The sequence below is a fragment of the Rhineura floridana genome, chromosome 5 (genome assembly GCF_030035675.1).
Source record: "Rhineura floridana isolate rRhiFlo1 chromosome 5, rRhiFlo1.hap2, whole genome shotgun sequence".
Lineage (NCBI taxonomy): Eukaryota > Metazoa > Chordata > Lepidosauria > Squamata > Rhineuridae > Rhineura > Rhineura floridana.
In genome coordinates, this window is record NC_084484.1 from 79,519,498 (window position 1) to 79,535,073 (window position 15,576).

A 15,576-nucleotide genomic window follows, 5' to 3' on the forward strand; every position below is an offset into this window, starting at 1 on the left:
AGTCTATCAAAACTTTATTAGACTCGGTGTTAAGTGGCGGAGGGGGGGTAGAGAGAGAGAAGAGAAAAAGGTTGGTTTGGTATAGAAGTCATAGGGTGGCATACAAGTCACTTGTTCCATCAGATCAAGGATTTCTGCTTGTGCAACAGAACTTCTCTCCCTCTAAATCTGTTCTGGGGTTTCCCCGACCTTCCAGAGCAGATTTGGGAGGGGGGAGGATGGAAGTTTCATTGCGCAAGTGGAAATCCATGGGCAGACAGAACAAATGAGTTGGATACTGCCTATTATGTCTACAGTCAAAAGCTCATTTTTGCTGTATGGTCTTAGAAGGGTCATGGCCAGGTGGACTGTAGTGTCAAGGTCATGGGGTTTGTCTTGAAGAGTTCTGCCCTTCGGAATTTGCCACCGCTGGAGTAGATCCACTGAAACTAATGGCTCTAAGTTCATTACATCCATTAATTTCAATGGTTTTACTCTGAGTATGACTTAATAGGAAACAACTCAGTAGGACTGGTAAGAAACTCCCCCCCCCACACACACTTTTTTTGCAAAATAAATAGTTCTTCTCTTGCTTGGCTGCCTGGGTTTCTAGTAAAGGATGTCCTGATGCTGTCATAGTCCAGGTTACTTAGCTGCATTGCAAAAGTTGAATCCCACTTGAAATCTTCATTAGAACAACTTGTAACTGGTTTCAGGATTCATTAACTCTTAACCTGTAACCATCTGTTATGGTTACCTTCCCAGACACACAGATGTACAAGTGAATAATGGTTCCCTTCTAGCAACCATTCCCCCCTGCTCTTGTGGCTTACCACATCTGAGAGTGATTCACTGAAGCTTGCTGGTATGAAATTGGCATCTGTTCCTAAGTAGTTTTCCAGCATTGTTACTACACTGTTTATGCTGATGACTTTGCACTGGGTGGCTTGATCGTTCATGTTATTTATTTGGTAGCACTGCTTCTTACAGATTCATCTTCAAATCCCATAAAGCTGTGGATGAGAAGCAAAGGTTGAGACCATATTAATTATCAACTATGCAGTCAATCCAATATGTAGAAACATAATGTGTTTTACTGTTGGGGTAGGTTTGCTGGATAGGTTTGTCGGGGCTGCTATTGATGTAGACTTTTTTTTGCTTTGCTTAGGAACTCCACTGCGATTTGCCATATATTGTAAAAGCTACAACAGAAGGAGGAGAGGGGAATGTGTCAATCTCCTGATGGAATATATTGTGTTTTGCTTGGTAAAAGCATTTTAGTGTTGAATATTGACATTTCCACTAACACACTTTACCAAGTGCCTGTACTACATGACCTAAGAGGTGTGTTCCAAAATTCCTTGCAGGGTCACAGATGGTCAATTGTTCAGAGCTTCACTGGTGCCTCAAAAATATTGTTCCCTCAAGCAACTGCTTATGAACTGCATGTTGACTGTATAAAAAGTATAATAAAATAACAATACAACAGATGGAAAGCAACCACTTCATCATTTAACTCCTGATCAGCTTTTATATGTATTTGCCCCTCAGTGTGCCATACCATCACAATCTGCCAGTAGTAGTATAATTATATATTGAGGAAACAGGTTGAAGCCTTTAAAAATATGTAGAAAGTATTTTATGTATTTCAAATAAATCTCTGCATTAACGGCTTGCTTACATGCCTGAGAAGTTGAAAGATCTGTAAAGACTTCATTTTCAAAATTTTGCCCACTAATTCGAAGCGTCATTTATTCGCCTGACACAAATTTGCAGGGAAAAGTCACCTCAAGAGTCTCTAGGGAGTTGTACCAATTTACAGTCTTCAAGCATGAATTGGACAGCCATCTGTCAAATTTGGTTCTGGATTTCCTGTGTCCAGGATTTCCTGTGTCAGGACCCACTATCAGGCCCAGCCTGTTCCAAGGTGGGTTGCAACAACAGCAGTACCACATCTGAATAATGATGAAACTAAGGGGGCTCTGCCGTCTTACTGGCTCTGCTTGCCACCCTTGCTCTCCTCTGCCACCCCCAGGCAACCCCACTTCCCTTCCCAACCCCTCAGGAATCCCCACTTCCCTTGCCAACCCACTTGCCTTGTCTGTTCCTCTGCAGCCGCTGCCCTGTGTCCCCTAGGACAAACACTGCTGTCACGCAGGGCACCTACGCTGCCACTGCCGCCTTCCATGGACAAGCTTGCTTGCTTACCTAGCCTACTTGCCAAGGCAGGCAGTGCAAGTGGTGTGCAGGAGTGTATGCCAAAGTGTTCACACTGTGATTTGCAGCAGCACCTGTCTGTGGCATTGCAAACTGCAGGATGGCGCTTATATTTTTAAGTACATAGAAATAGCTCTCCAAATGCATGTTTGGGTTAAAGGATGTTGGTCTAGATGGCCTACAACTCTATGGGTTGTATCTAATGAACTTGTAAGGACTTCTGCTTGTACATCAGGACATCTCCCCACATGGCCTCCCAATCTTTTCTAGGAGTTCACCCAAGATTTGGAAGGGGTACAGGGAGAGGGAAAGGAGGTCCCATTGCATAGGTTGAAGTCCTTGCACTAACAGAATTACTTTGTTGTTTGATACAATCCTATGATTCTAAATTCCTAACGGATAGCTATAATACCATGGGCTCTTTTGAACAAGTTATATAAAATAATCATTCCCAAACCTTTAATGGGGAATGCTACAAATTAAGTTTTAAAAGAACCAAACCACCTAATGTAATTGTGACTCTTTTATATCTCATCATAATGTAAATCAGAGCATTTTTCAACAAAAATGTAGCATTAACAACATTAATAAGGAAGCCACTCAACCTACTTAAGCCAATGGCACTTCTCATGTAAAAACATGCAGTTAGAGCCATAACTAATCAGAAACTGTGGATAGGAGACATGTCTACTGTGAACAGGGCCTGAAGCCTTTCTATGGGTCACATATCTGCTATTTTAAATCGTAATCTTAGAGTGATTTCTTCTGCTTTTAGAACTTATATGTTAACCCAATATGTCTTCAAAGTACATTTATATACCAGGTTGAAATAAATATTCAGCACTCTACTGAATTCAATTTACAAAGACTGCCAATTGTGCTTATATCTAGTTTCGTTTATAACTGCTTAATAAGGTCTGTAACAAACTGATGAACTTTAGCATTCTAAAAGTCTATTAATTAAAAAACAGCTGTTAAGAGTTGGTCAGTTTCACACTGACAGTAGGTAAAAACTTGTCAAGCTTCTGGAATATTGATTATGTACAAAGCAACTTTCAACCCAACTCTTTAAACAATGCACTTCTCTGTCAGTTGCTTTGCAAGTTGAAAGGTTCAGACAGGTCCAGCCTTAGGCATTTCTGTTCAAAGGTTTTTCAGGATATCAAGTGTAGCCCCCACAAGACCCACATGCATCATGACCATGCCTTGAATCCTGACCTGTTCACATGGGAAGTGTAGGACAAGGGTGCAAATTTCCAGGGTTATCCATCGAAACTAGCACCGAGGTTGTTGCAGAGGCCTGGAAACAGTTTCCCCTATCTGGTCCCTAGGTTTTGCACCTTTGGTGTAAAGAGTTGCAAATGTGGAGGACTGTAGCTCAGTGGTAAAGCAACTACGTTCTATGCAAAATGCCCCAGTTCAAACACCAGCATCTCCAGATAGGACTGAGAGAGGCCTGCCTGAACTGGAGAGTCAGTCAAAAAGTTCCCCAACTTTTTCCCCCCACAGACCACTTGAAAATTGCTGATGGTCTTAGTGGATTACTTTTCTGCCTGTTGTAGCAATTGTAATGCACTGTGTTAGATGTTATATGATGTTTAACTGTATTTGTACGGCTTCTTTTATTTCTTAAAAGTATATAATATTAAAATTTGCATCCCATAGCATTCAAATTGTAACACATCAAAATACAATAGAAAAACTAAAGCAATACTAACGCAATTAAAAATAAATATGAATATTTAATGTAGACATGCCGTATGCCATATTAATGAAGCTCGTGGGCCTGAATGAAACTGGTGGTCCATAGACCAGAGTTTGGGAACCCCTGATATAGACAATACTGACATAGATGTACCAGTGGTTTGACTTGGTATAAGGCAGCTTCCTATCTTTCTCTAATGCACACAACACATATGTATGCAAGTATTGTGGATGAAAAATATGGTATTCAAGGCTGCACATTTTCAGTGTGATTGCTTTCTGTACTTCTAAGTTATTTATTATTGTTTTTAATGATGTTTTTCATATTGCAGTGTCTTTGTTGTAAACTGCCTTGATGTTCCTTTATGAAAAGTGGGGCTTGTAAATACTTTAATAAATGAATTAATGTTAAAGCATGATCAAGAAACAACAAAAGCTTCAGTCTGCTCTTCCACAAGTTGTTAATACACATACAACTGGGCAACTTGTCCGATGTAGAGCCATCTTCCTATCAGCTCCATGTTGGGCTTGTAACTGTGGCTGTGCACACACCAGTTTGTAGTACAAAAATGTAGTTTTTTCTCAACGTGGAATCATTCATACTCAGCTTCAACATACTGCTTCCAATCTAGATTGTAGATCCTACCATCTGACGGGTAGGTGTGATTATTTGATATGTGTTTGAAAACCCTCCCCTTCTATCTTGGTATAAGCAGTTCCACAATGTAATTGGGCAGGTGTGGATACCCCTCCTACCCATTGCTGTTTTCAAATGAACACATTGGGGGGTAATATAGAATCAATCTACAATGACCTTTTATTTTTGGAATGAAACCAGTTTGTCAAGAAGCTCTTTTCAGAGGCAAAAAAATATGCAATAAGTCTAGAATGTATGTAGACTAGAATAAAATGTCATGTGTCACACATTTTCTCAGTGATTGCTGGCATCTGTCGGTCTCTCTTCCTAGCTTTTAAGACAGCCTTGGTTTTGAGGGCCAATAGACTGCTCACTTGTCCTTAGACTGCTGCTCTCAGCCAAGTGCCACCTTTTCTCACATGTGGAGGGGAAAAATCACACTATTATGATGATAAATAAAGCCAAGAAAAAACCCTCTATTCCTTCTTTGCAAGGTTCTGCACTTGCAAACAATAAAGCTGATGTGGGGAAAAGGGTAAGAAAGACTCTAGTTGTGAGAACAAAACTCTGGAAAGCATAACCAGATTATCAAAAACTGTTGAGAATTAAAAATGGGCAGGTTATCTGGCAGAGAGATTCAGGATCAGAAGCACATGAAAGCTTTTCCTCACAGCAAAAATGATTAGTCTTCTCAAGTATTTCTAAAAGGGTCCCAACTAAGCTCTCTGAGATTTAGCCAGGTAGTTTTCAATGTCTTCAGACTCAGGACTCATCTTTAGACCAAACATGCACTTGGAGGGCTACGTCTTAAATCTTTTTACCATATATTTGCATAGTGGTAGGGCTGCTGTTGTGACCCACCTTAGGTCACAACCTAAGTTGCAAGGTGAAGACTAGCCAATCTGTCCCAGTGTCTACCTCCTCCAACCATAGGCTATAAGAATTTTGGTAATGTTTAGTTCCAGATTTCTTCCATACTGCCTCTCCTTGATCAAAGATGAAGGAAGCAAATGTGATACTTAAAACAAAGGAGGATCCTTGGAAGAGGAATACACACAGGGCAAAGTAATGTGTGGAAAAAGTATAATTTACAGTCACAAATGTATAGTTCTGAAAATACTAGAGAAAAACAATTGAGCTCTGCACCACTTTCAGGGGGCTCATTCTCATCTGCCAATTGCTGCTTCAGTTTGCTCTGAGGCTAGTTTAACCTGTACAAAAGGCAATGGTAGCCATAAGAAACAGTCCAAAACCCATAGGAGGAGCCCAATATCTTTATGAGGCCAACAAAAATATCACAAAGTAGGAAGCAAGCTTTCAGGTTCTCCAAACACTTCATCAGGCTGGTTGCTAAGCAAAGTGGGTGTTTATGCATGTGGAGGGAGGGAGAGAGAGACACTGGCTTGGTGTTAAAACCATAAAGTCTGCATTGGTCCCTGTTTTAAGATGGGAAGAGGTACTGTAGCAGTCTTAACAGATGTGGCACTCCTTGAAGTTACGCAAGTTTCAAGTGTACCTAGGAATGCTGGGATAAAGAAACATACAATGGCTGATTTTGTTTCTGAATATGAAAAAATCCAGCAGTTCTCTAAATCTTTCCAACCTTGAGCAAAACATACAGGTCCCTTGTAGAGGACATCAGTAAAGAGGACAAGATAATGTTCATATTAGCAAAACTGGAAATTAATTATAGGTGGTGTACTAAGTAACAAAACTAAATAGAATCTATATTAAGTATCTTTCTCTAGTGTTGGAGGACATGTTCTCTCAGAGAATAAAGTGGTATAAAATCCTCTCCTCCCTCCCCAATTTAGGATCTAGTTCTTAAATGGCTAAATTTGTTATTCTTTAAGTCACCCGAAGTAAAGGTAGCCACACTGACTTATTAGAAAAAAGTCCAAGATCTGTGGTAGGGCAATACTTTAATTAGGCCAATAAAATGGCACAAAAATAGTGAGCAAGATTGTGATATAAACCTCCACAAAAAGTAATTTAGAAATATAACTCGATGCAGAAACTATTGTATGGTTCATGTATGTCCAAGGACTTGTGTATGCCCTATACATTTTTGCCTTTAAAATATTTCTTCTGGTTTTTCAAAAGCTGTTTTCCATATAGTGTGGTGTGCTGAAAAATAATTCAAAGCATCTTTGCAAACATTGAACGGGTTTTGTGGTTCTTTGGATCTCAGCCTATGCTTGCCTTGAAGTGTAAATAATTGTCATGTTCAAAATGAAATATTATTGTAAAGTCCTGGGAGTTAAATAACAGATTTGTATACAAATTATGAATGGTGTTCTCTATTTGTGGTGAATTTGGAAAGTGCTTTTTAAAATTGTGAGGTTTGGGGGGTAGTATGTTATTATGTAATTGCTGTAATTTCCTGTTGTAAACAATCCTGGAATGTGTATGAAAGTCTGTATAAAAACAGAAATAAAGCATTCAGAAGTAGTTTACCTGACCTTGTCAAGTATTATGACAAAAAACTGCACTAAGGTATTCTGTGACTACACATTTGCTTACCCAATGATAAGTAATGATAAGTACACTTGCTTATCACATGTTGACATGTAGAGCCATATCTATCAATTTGCTAATCCTTCCCTAAGTGTTGGGAAGCTCTGGCCTGTATTTACAAGGTCTGCTTCTGAGCAGTGAAATCTATGGTAACTTTGAAAATCCTGATTACTTTGTGATGGGAAGCATTGTCCTGAAAGAGAATTAATGCAAGTTCAAGACTGAACAAGTGCTGAGCATGGAACACTCATTTCCCCAAGTGCCTCAGCAACCACCTGACGCTCATCCACACTGGGATTTAATGTGGATTTGAAGCTGCTTGTGTCTCTGTGCAGTGTCAACACAATGCCCTCTTTAACCTCCTCTAGCAGTGCTCCAAACAGCACTGGGCAGCTAGATCTTTTTGTTATGTGCCTTCAGGTCGATTACAACTTATGGTAACTCTATGAACCAGCGACCTCCAATACCATCTGTTATAAACCACCCTGTTTAGATCTTGTAAGTTCAGGTCTGTGGCTTCTGTTATGGAATCAATCCATCTCATTTGGCCTCCCTCTTTTTCTACTCCCTTCTGTTTTTCCCAGTATCATTGTCTTTTCTAGTGAATCACGTCTTCTCATGTGTCCAAAGTATGATAACTTCAGTTTCACCATTTTACCTTCTAGTGATAGTTCTGGTTTAATTTGTTCTAACACCCAATTATTTGTTTTTTTCGCTGTCCATGGCACCCGCAAAGCTCTCCTCCAACACATTTCAAATGAGTTGATTTTTCTCTTACCCACTTTTTTCACTGTCACATCCATGCATCGAGATCAGGAATACCATGGTCTGAATGATCCTGGCTTTAGTGTTCAGTGATACATCTTTGCATTTGAGGACCTTTTCTAGTTCTCTCATAGCTGCCCCCCCCCCCCGTACTAGCCTTCTTCTGATTTCTTGACTATTGTCTCCATTTTGGTTAATGACTGTGCCAAGGTATTGATACTCCTTGACAAGTTCAGTGTCCTCATTGTCAACTTTAAAGTTAGATAAATCTTCTGTTGTAATTACTTTAGTCTTCTTGATGTTCAGCTGTAGTCCTGCTTTTGTGCTTTCCTCTTTAACTTTCAACGGCATTTGTTTCAAATTATTACTGCTAGTAGTATGGTGTCATCTGCATATCTTAAATTATTGATATTTCTCCCTCCAGTTTTCACACCACCTTCATTTTGGTCCAATCCCGCTTTCCGTATATGTTCTGCATATAAACAAATAGGGTGATAAAATACACCCGTCTCACACCCTTTCCGATTGGGAACCAATCATTCTCCATATTCTGTCCTTACTGTTTTAACTTGCATGAGTTGTAGCTGCCAATATATATTACTTACTATTGGCAACATCTAAAAATGTGTTATATAGGGAGTCTTAAACATGCACAAAGTCTCATGACACATTTTACAGACTTGTCATTTTAGAAACTTGCTAGTTGTAAATATATTTATTTAATTGCCATTATAATACCCCTATGCCTGTGAAACCAATTGGCCTGCAGCCTGAGCCTACGCTATTAAAGTTAATAGATGTCTACTCATTTTCAATTCAGAATTACTGAGATGCTGATTACTTAACCCTTATGCCACTGATACAAGGTCAGGTTTCCTGCAAACACACTTCTTCCAAGTGTGCATATAAAAAGGTAAAGGTGTCCCCGCACTTGTAGTGCGAGTCGTTTCCGACTCTTAGGGTGACGTCTTGCGACGTTTACTAGGCAGACCATATATGTGGGGTAGTATTGCCAGTTCCTTCCCTGGCCTTTCTTTACCTCCCAGCATATGCCGGGTACTCATTTTACCGACCACAGATAGATGGAAGGCTGAGTGGACCTCGATCCCTTTTACCTGAGATTTGACTTCCTCCTTCCGTTGGAATCGAACTCTGGCCGTGAGCAGAGCTTTTGGCTGCGTGACCGCTGCCGCCATTGAAAGCATACCTAGATGGATGTCGTTCTGTGTACATATAGTAGTATTCCCTGATTAACTATCTAGGGTCTCTGTACAGATGGTGCAATAGAAATGGACAGATATATTGTGAGTGATGATATATATCCAGGGTACATGAAATATCCTATTTTAAACTGTTAAAGTTAGTGAACTGACCCTGTAATGCACATATATATTGTAGTTCTGACATAAATGAGTGTGCAAAATTGGTTAGGATGGAGTGGGATACTTTTCAGATAGACCCAAACCCATCCCACTTGATCACATGGAGAATCACTCCATATTGCTAAAAGTCACTTACAGTGCCAACCTACACATGTCACAAAAGAGAACTGCATTGTTTTCAATGGAACTTTCTTCCAAGCAAATGTGCATACGACTGCAGCTTTACAGTGCAATCCTGCACATTGCTCATGCCTCTCAGCCTAACCTACCTCACAGAGTTGTTGTAGGAATTAAATGAGGTGGGGGAGAATCATGTACACTACCTTGAGCTCTTTGGAGAAAAGGTGGGATATAAAGTCAATGAATGAATGAATAAGTAAGCCCGACTGAGTTCAATGGGGCTTACACTTAGGTGAATGGGTATAGAATTGCTGGCTGAGGCTGCAGTCCTATGTGCACTTACTTGGCAGAAAATATCCAACGGGATTTACCGCTAAGGAGGGCATTGTTAAAAAAAAAGTTTGATGAAACCCTTCCTACTTTCCCCCCCTCCCATTCTGAATGCTGGCCATAATCCAAAAGCTAGGAAAAAACAAGAGCTCTGTAAGTTGTTTAATGCATACCAACTGCTGTGTAAACACATGAAGGCTTCTCCCTTCACTTAAATGACAGGGGCAGGTCTGTACACTAATAGGCGTAAATACTAAAGTGAATACAAAGACTCATATAGCACAGAGGCTTTCCATGGGCATACAAGGAATTCTAGCTGCATGCTCTTGTGTGCCTTTAACTAAATGTTATGCACAAATAAATAAAGCAAAACTATGACTGCCCTCTTTTTTTCTGTGTTAAAAGGGGAGGTGGTAGGGATTGGGGTGCTGAAGTGTTTCCTCTCCTACAATCTGATTTTCACTCTGTGGAATACCAGATGCACGTTTCTAAAGATAAATGTGTTTAAAACTCACTGTCTCTCTGTGTGTGGGAACTGCAGCAGAGAAGTGGCAGGTGAGGAAAATGTTACACTTCTGTCCTCACACTTTCCTGTTTTCTGCACCAGAAATTTTAATTTTAATTTAGATTCTTAGCTCCCAAAAGTACTGCCATAGCTTTCAAAAACAAAGTTGGAAGTATCCCCCAGTGATTTAGATTTTGGATTTTAAACAGGGAAGATCAGCCTCTTAAAAGCTAAGAAAGACCAGAAAAGCGGTTTATAATAGTAGAGTCTTGTTTTGAGTAAGTACAGCTGCAAGGGAAATCAGTACTGTGTGAGAAGGAATAAATGTGGCTTTCAGCGATGAGATTCATAAACATTCCGCACCACAGGCCTAGAGGATTTTAGGAACAGTTGCTCTAAAGAAAATCCCTAGAGATGCAAGTACAGACAATTTAAAACTGGTTGTACTTTGTTGCTTTTTAGCTGCTGCATTGTCCCATTTCTGGGAGTGTTGTATTAGCATTACCTCTTTCCTTTGCTCATGTTTTGTGGTAGCACAGCTGCATTTTTGTTTTAACTAATGCAGTCATGAGACTGGTGGAACATAATCCTAACCACATCTACACAGGAGTAAGTCCTATTGAATTAACTTGGGCTTACATTCAGGTAAGTGAGGTTAGGATTGCAGCCATAATGTGTTTAAAAGTGTTAATTGATCACTTAAATAATCTTAGTTATGTGCAGAGTTTAATTTCTCTAGGAAGGGGCCAAGTCTGAGCTGGAAGACCTTGCTAACAATCTTCAATATGAGAGATAATTTAGTACTGAGAATTAGCTGTCTAGACACAAAGAAGGGGCTTTTTTCTGTACCATTCACTAGAAAAGAGAATTTGATGCTTTGTTCACCGTTCCAAAATTATGCCAAGGGTTGTGGCAAATTCAGAAGTGCAGGGTCCCTTCATGATAGTCATGCCACTCCCCCGCACAGCCACACCCCCTCCCTTGCTTGCTTGCTAGCTATCATCTCCACACTTCTTTGTCCTTCTCGCAGATGCCTTCTCCCACAACAGACATCCCTAGGAGCTAACCAGCGTGAAAGGGGAGTGTGTTAGCTACTGAAAAGAGTCTTCTAAGTGGCTAACTCACTTCCTTTCACTCTGATTGGCTCCAATCAGCAAGAAAGCACCAGGAAGTATGATAGAAAATTCTTCTTAGTGGCTAACACACTCCCCTTTCGGCACTGGAGACATGGGGACCTGGCTGGGACCCTGCTTCTAAAACAGTAAAGGGTCTAAGAACCCCTGAGACCCTGGATGACTACACCCCTGGCCATGGGAAACTGAATCTGCCATGAAGGTACAGGAGCCTTGACTTTCATTGCACCTGGGCACACTGTATATGCTTAAAGGCACTCATTTCTTTATGCTGTACATTTCAAATTGAGCCCTGATTCCTGGGGGTCAGGTACCTTTGGTAGCTATCACTGAATGAGAGCATAGCATAAATTTGTGTCACAGATTTCAGACAGCCCTCCCAACCTGTGACTCACCAAGCTGTTGCAGTCCACTAAGCCATGTAGTTTTGCCTGCCACCGGCACCTCTCGTTTTCAGTGCTAGAAAGGTGGCCAAACAGGAGATCTGTCTAGTCCTTGGTGGGTCTGCCACACCTGGCTAATATGCTGGTGGGTTACATGTTGTGCAGACCTAGTTTGGGGTCCACAACTATCTTTTTGGCAGGGAAAGATAGCAGCTTATCCTTTAAGTGCTACAGCCTTATGTCTGGTAGACCCTGAAGAGGATTTTTTGTTGGAACAACCTCAGTCCCATGTTTTGGATGGGTGGCATAATACTGCACTACCTAGGGCTTTTGTCCACTGTGCAGGTCTTAGAAGCCCATGAGAAAATTCTGCTCAACATTCTGCATAAAAACACAAACTTTCAAAGACTTGGAGCTCATTTCTGGAACCCTTCGCCAATTAATTTCCATAACTCCTCCAGCTCACTGTTTACTAACCCACCTCCCCACCTGACATTCACTTATCCAACGCCCTATTTAAGCATGCAAAGTTTTATATTGTACAATACCCCAAACCACTGAATGTCAGAAATAAAAATACTCTTAAGTACAAAGGATATGGGGACAGACCAAGGGAACCTGGTGATCAGGGTGGTACGGTGAAAGGGGAGGGAATAAGAGACATGGTTGTAGCAATGTGAACATTCTAATAAATTATAAATAAATAAATAAATGTTACAGCCCTAAAAGTAACTCCCCCCCCAAAGTAGCTTGACAAAGAGTCCTGTGTGAGTCAAAAACGTGCAACAACACTTGTTTGGGCTGCTTTTCGTGGCCTCGGCTCTTTTTGCGTTTCTGTTTCCTTCTCCTCAGCCCATTGAACTGACAAGCAGCTTTGGGCTGGCTTGGCTACAGGAACCGTTTGCCTTGTCTGTTGACGCTGCCGTAGCGAAGCCGCCCCGCTCACTGAAACAAAACAAAAACACCTAAGCAAAGCGTCCCTGAACGCGGGCGAGCGAGAGGCGAGGGCGGCCACTGTCTAGCCCCTGTTGCCTGCCACAATCCTAGCTCGGAGGAGCCACTGCCAATTCTGTTTCTCGTCCATCCCAGCGCCCCCGCCTCCGACTCATTCGCTCCCAGCCAGGCTGCCCCTCCCCTTCGGGCTCTCCCAACTCGGCGGCAACCCCGGCCTCAACCTCGCGTGCGTAATACACACACACGCACTCAGTGGCACTCGCAGCACAGCCACGGCCGCTCCACCAGGCATGGCACAGGGCTCTACCTCACTATGGCAGCAGCGCGACACAGCACCCTCGACTTCATGCTCAGCGCCACAGGTGAGGCGCCTCATTCGGTGATTCCCTTCCCCCCCCTCTGGCCGACCCTGCGCTTCCCGTTTTGCTCCTCGAGCGAAGGGAGGAAGAGTGCCTGGGCGGGCAGCCAGCCCTACTGCTGTCTCTCTCCAGCACAGCAATGGCTCGCTGCAGGCCCGAGCTGCCTTGTGCGGCTGCTTCTCTGCACCGTCAGTACCAGCGGCGGAGCGGAGCTGCTTTAGGCAGGCCGTGGGCTTTGCTGACTAAGCCGAATCTGGTGCTTTTCCCTCCAGCCCTGTATATCCCCCAAAGCACGCAGCAGACCCCCATATTCACCCGTTATTATCCTATGTCCTTTTGCCGCCAACTTTTGCACCTTCAACCTCAGCCTTTGGCCTCCCCGTGTTTGATTTCTCTCTCCCCCCCCCAATTATTTCCTAACCTCCGTGCTTGCACTTCCTCCCTCTCGTATCTGCAGATTCTCTGAAGCTCAGCCCCCCTCTCTCTTCCAACCATACAGGTTTCTTCGGGGGGGGGGTCGCCGCATGTGCCTCATTTCTCCCCCACCTCTCCATTCATTCACTGAACAGGCTCTCCTGAATGATCTACACTCAGGAACCGAAAATAGACCCTCAAGGGCCTTCCCCCCCCGCTCACCCCCCCCGCACTCTTTGTATACCTAGAAGTGATTGCATTGCTTGCCTGTGCTTGCAAAATAGTCTGTCTAACTGAGGCTTTTTAAAAGTATGCGCCTGTTCATTTTTGGAGGAAGGGCTCATCGTGCACGTCTTGCAGCCGCATGCGTGGCCTTAATGTGTCCCTCAAGCGGGTGATTTTTTTTTTTTCATTATGCTTTTGGAGCGGAAGGTGATTCAGCTTATTTTCTCCAGTAATCCTGATGACTGTGAAATGAAATGATCTATTGATATGGAAGGTCTGGGCCGAGGGATAAAAGGAGAGTTAAATGGGTTGTTATTAAGGCAAGGGTCTCTGTGTTAATGATACTTTTTTAAAAAGAAAAAAAAATCTAGCAGGACATGGAAGACAAGGAAGTGCCCTTGTTTTAGGTAAAATTTATTGGAAAGGCGCTTTGTCATACCCATCGAAGTAATTCTTGTAGTTGAAATTGAAAAGAAAAGGAATGCTTTGCTCCTCATTCCCCCCCCCCCTTTTAAAATGAGTTTAGAGAACTGGCTGTGGAGTTTAGAACCATTGTCAAATCCTTATTTGGCAGTTAAGAGTTTACAATAGTTATACAGTAAATTTGTTTATAACCTGTATTGCAAATCTTCAGGACAGTTGAGCTGGAATAGTTTTACAAAGCCATTAGCTCCAAAAGCTGTATCCAATGTTCTTTTGAGCATGCTCGTTTTAATGGTATTTGGGAAGATGGTCAGCTGTTTACTACCAAAGTGCTTCTTGTTATGAAGTGTGCAGAGGACCCACTGGGATATGCTTGTACAAAGCAAACCTCCCATCTCCACATATTTCCTGCTGGTAGAGGCCTGGCCTGCAAGTTTTATGGTAATGAACAGATTTTGCCTCAGTGTTCAAGCGTAGCAGTTTATTTTTATCCATGTGAGTGAATAGTAAGATTATTCACTTAAAGTAAATGATGCACTTTACATTTGTAGTGTTAAGGACTGTGTCTATATAAATTAGAAGTCAGGTCAATTCTGGCTTCTGAGTAGCGTTGCTTCTCCTGATACATATCCAGTCAGCTGGCTACTTGGAGGCAGAAGGTGTGGCAGTGGGCCTTGCTGGCTGGTCACTTTGGAGGCGGGTCTGCCATAATTTAGCTGAGTGAACCTTCTGGCATATGTAGAGGTATAAATTATCTGACAAATTGTTTGCACTGCAGGAAAATGAAATAGTTCCATATTGTAATTGGGCAAACATGGCTTGTTTAAACTGCTGTAGAATCTGATTTTTTAATCCTAAAGCTAAGAGTAGTTGTAATATCATGCATAGACTGGTATTCAAAGAACTCTGCAACTAGTTGTGTGTGAGCCCAAGGAAACCTTAGACTCTCCCTACTCCTCTGAACGGCAGCCCTCAGTCATCCCTGCTGGCAAAACACCTTTTTGAAGTTGCAAATTCCATAACAGTTTGTTATATGGTATAGGGGATCTACTATTTTAGGGGTAAAGATAAACATTCTGCAGGATCAGCACAAAGCCTCTAGCATAAAGCTAGGCAGATCTTTGGATCCCAGTGGTAGAGTGTTGTACTGATGCAGCTCAAGCAGCATGCCTTATAACAGAGCTGCTCTGGTGTGACAGATGAAACAGAAATGTAGATAACAACTGAAATAACTGGAAGACAACCATTTGCGCCTAATCACAACAATCTCATTTAATTTTTTTTGTTAATTCCTGTGTGACACCTAAGAGCACTGCTGTTAAGCTTTATCTGACAATAGGGCTTATTGACTACAGCAAAAAATCAAGAAAAGTATTGTTGTTGTTGTTATGTGCCTTCAAGTTGATTACAACTTATGGTGAGCCTATGAATCAGTGACCTCCAGCAGCATCTGTTTTAAACCACACTGTTCAGATCTTGTAAGTTCAGGTCTGTGGCTTCCTTTATGGAATCAGTCCATCTCTTGTTTG

The 15,576-nt window shown here is 41.9% G+C and overlaps 1 protein-coding gene and 1 long non-coding RNA gene across 4 annotated transcripts in view; one reads left to right on the forward strand and one right to left on the reverse strand.

Annotated features, from left to right (window-relative positions):
• Positions 1–12,187: 12,187 nt before the first annotated feature.
• Positions 12,188–13,778, reverse strand: LOC133385060 (uncharacterized). 3 transcript variants are annotated; one of them, XR_009762765.1, is made up of 2 exons: positions 13,644–13,778; positions 12,188–12,617 (listed from the first exon to the last, which is right to left on the reverse strand). It is a non-coding gene; the product is annotated as an uncharacterized LOC133385060 (long non-coding RNA). The 3 variants fall into 3 exon arrangements; XR_009762766.1 differs by lacking the exon at positions 13,644–13,778 and adding an exon at positions 13,407–13,564; XR_009762767.1 differs by lacking the exon at positions 13,644–13,778 and adding an exon at positions 13,301–13,375.
• The window catches only part of SMS (spermine synthase), a 49,819-nt gene continuing 46,921 nt past the window's right edge, over positions 12,679–15,576 (forward strand). Inside the window, exon 1 of the mRNA XM_061627296.1 lies at positions 12,679–12,988. Coding sequence (XP_061483280.1) covers positions 12,940–12,988 — 49 coding nt within the window. The 5' untranslated portion in view covers positions 12,679–12,939. The remainder of the gene's footprint in view (positions 12,989–15,576) is intronic.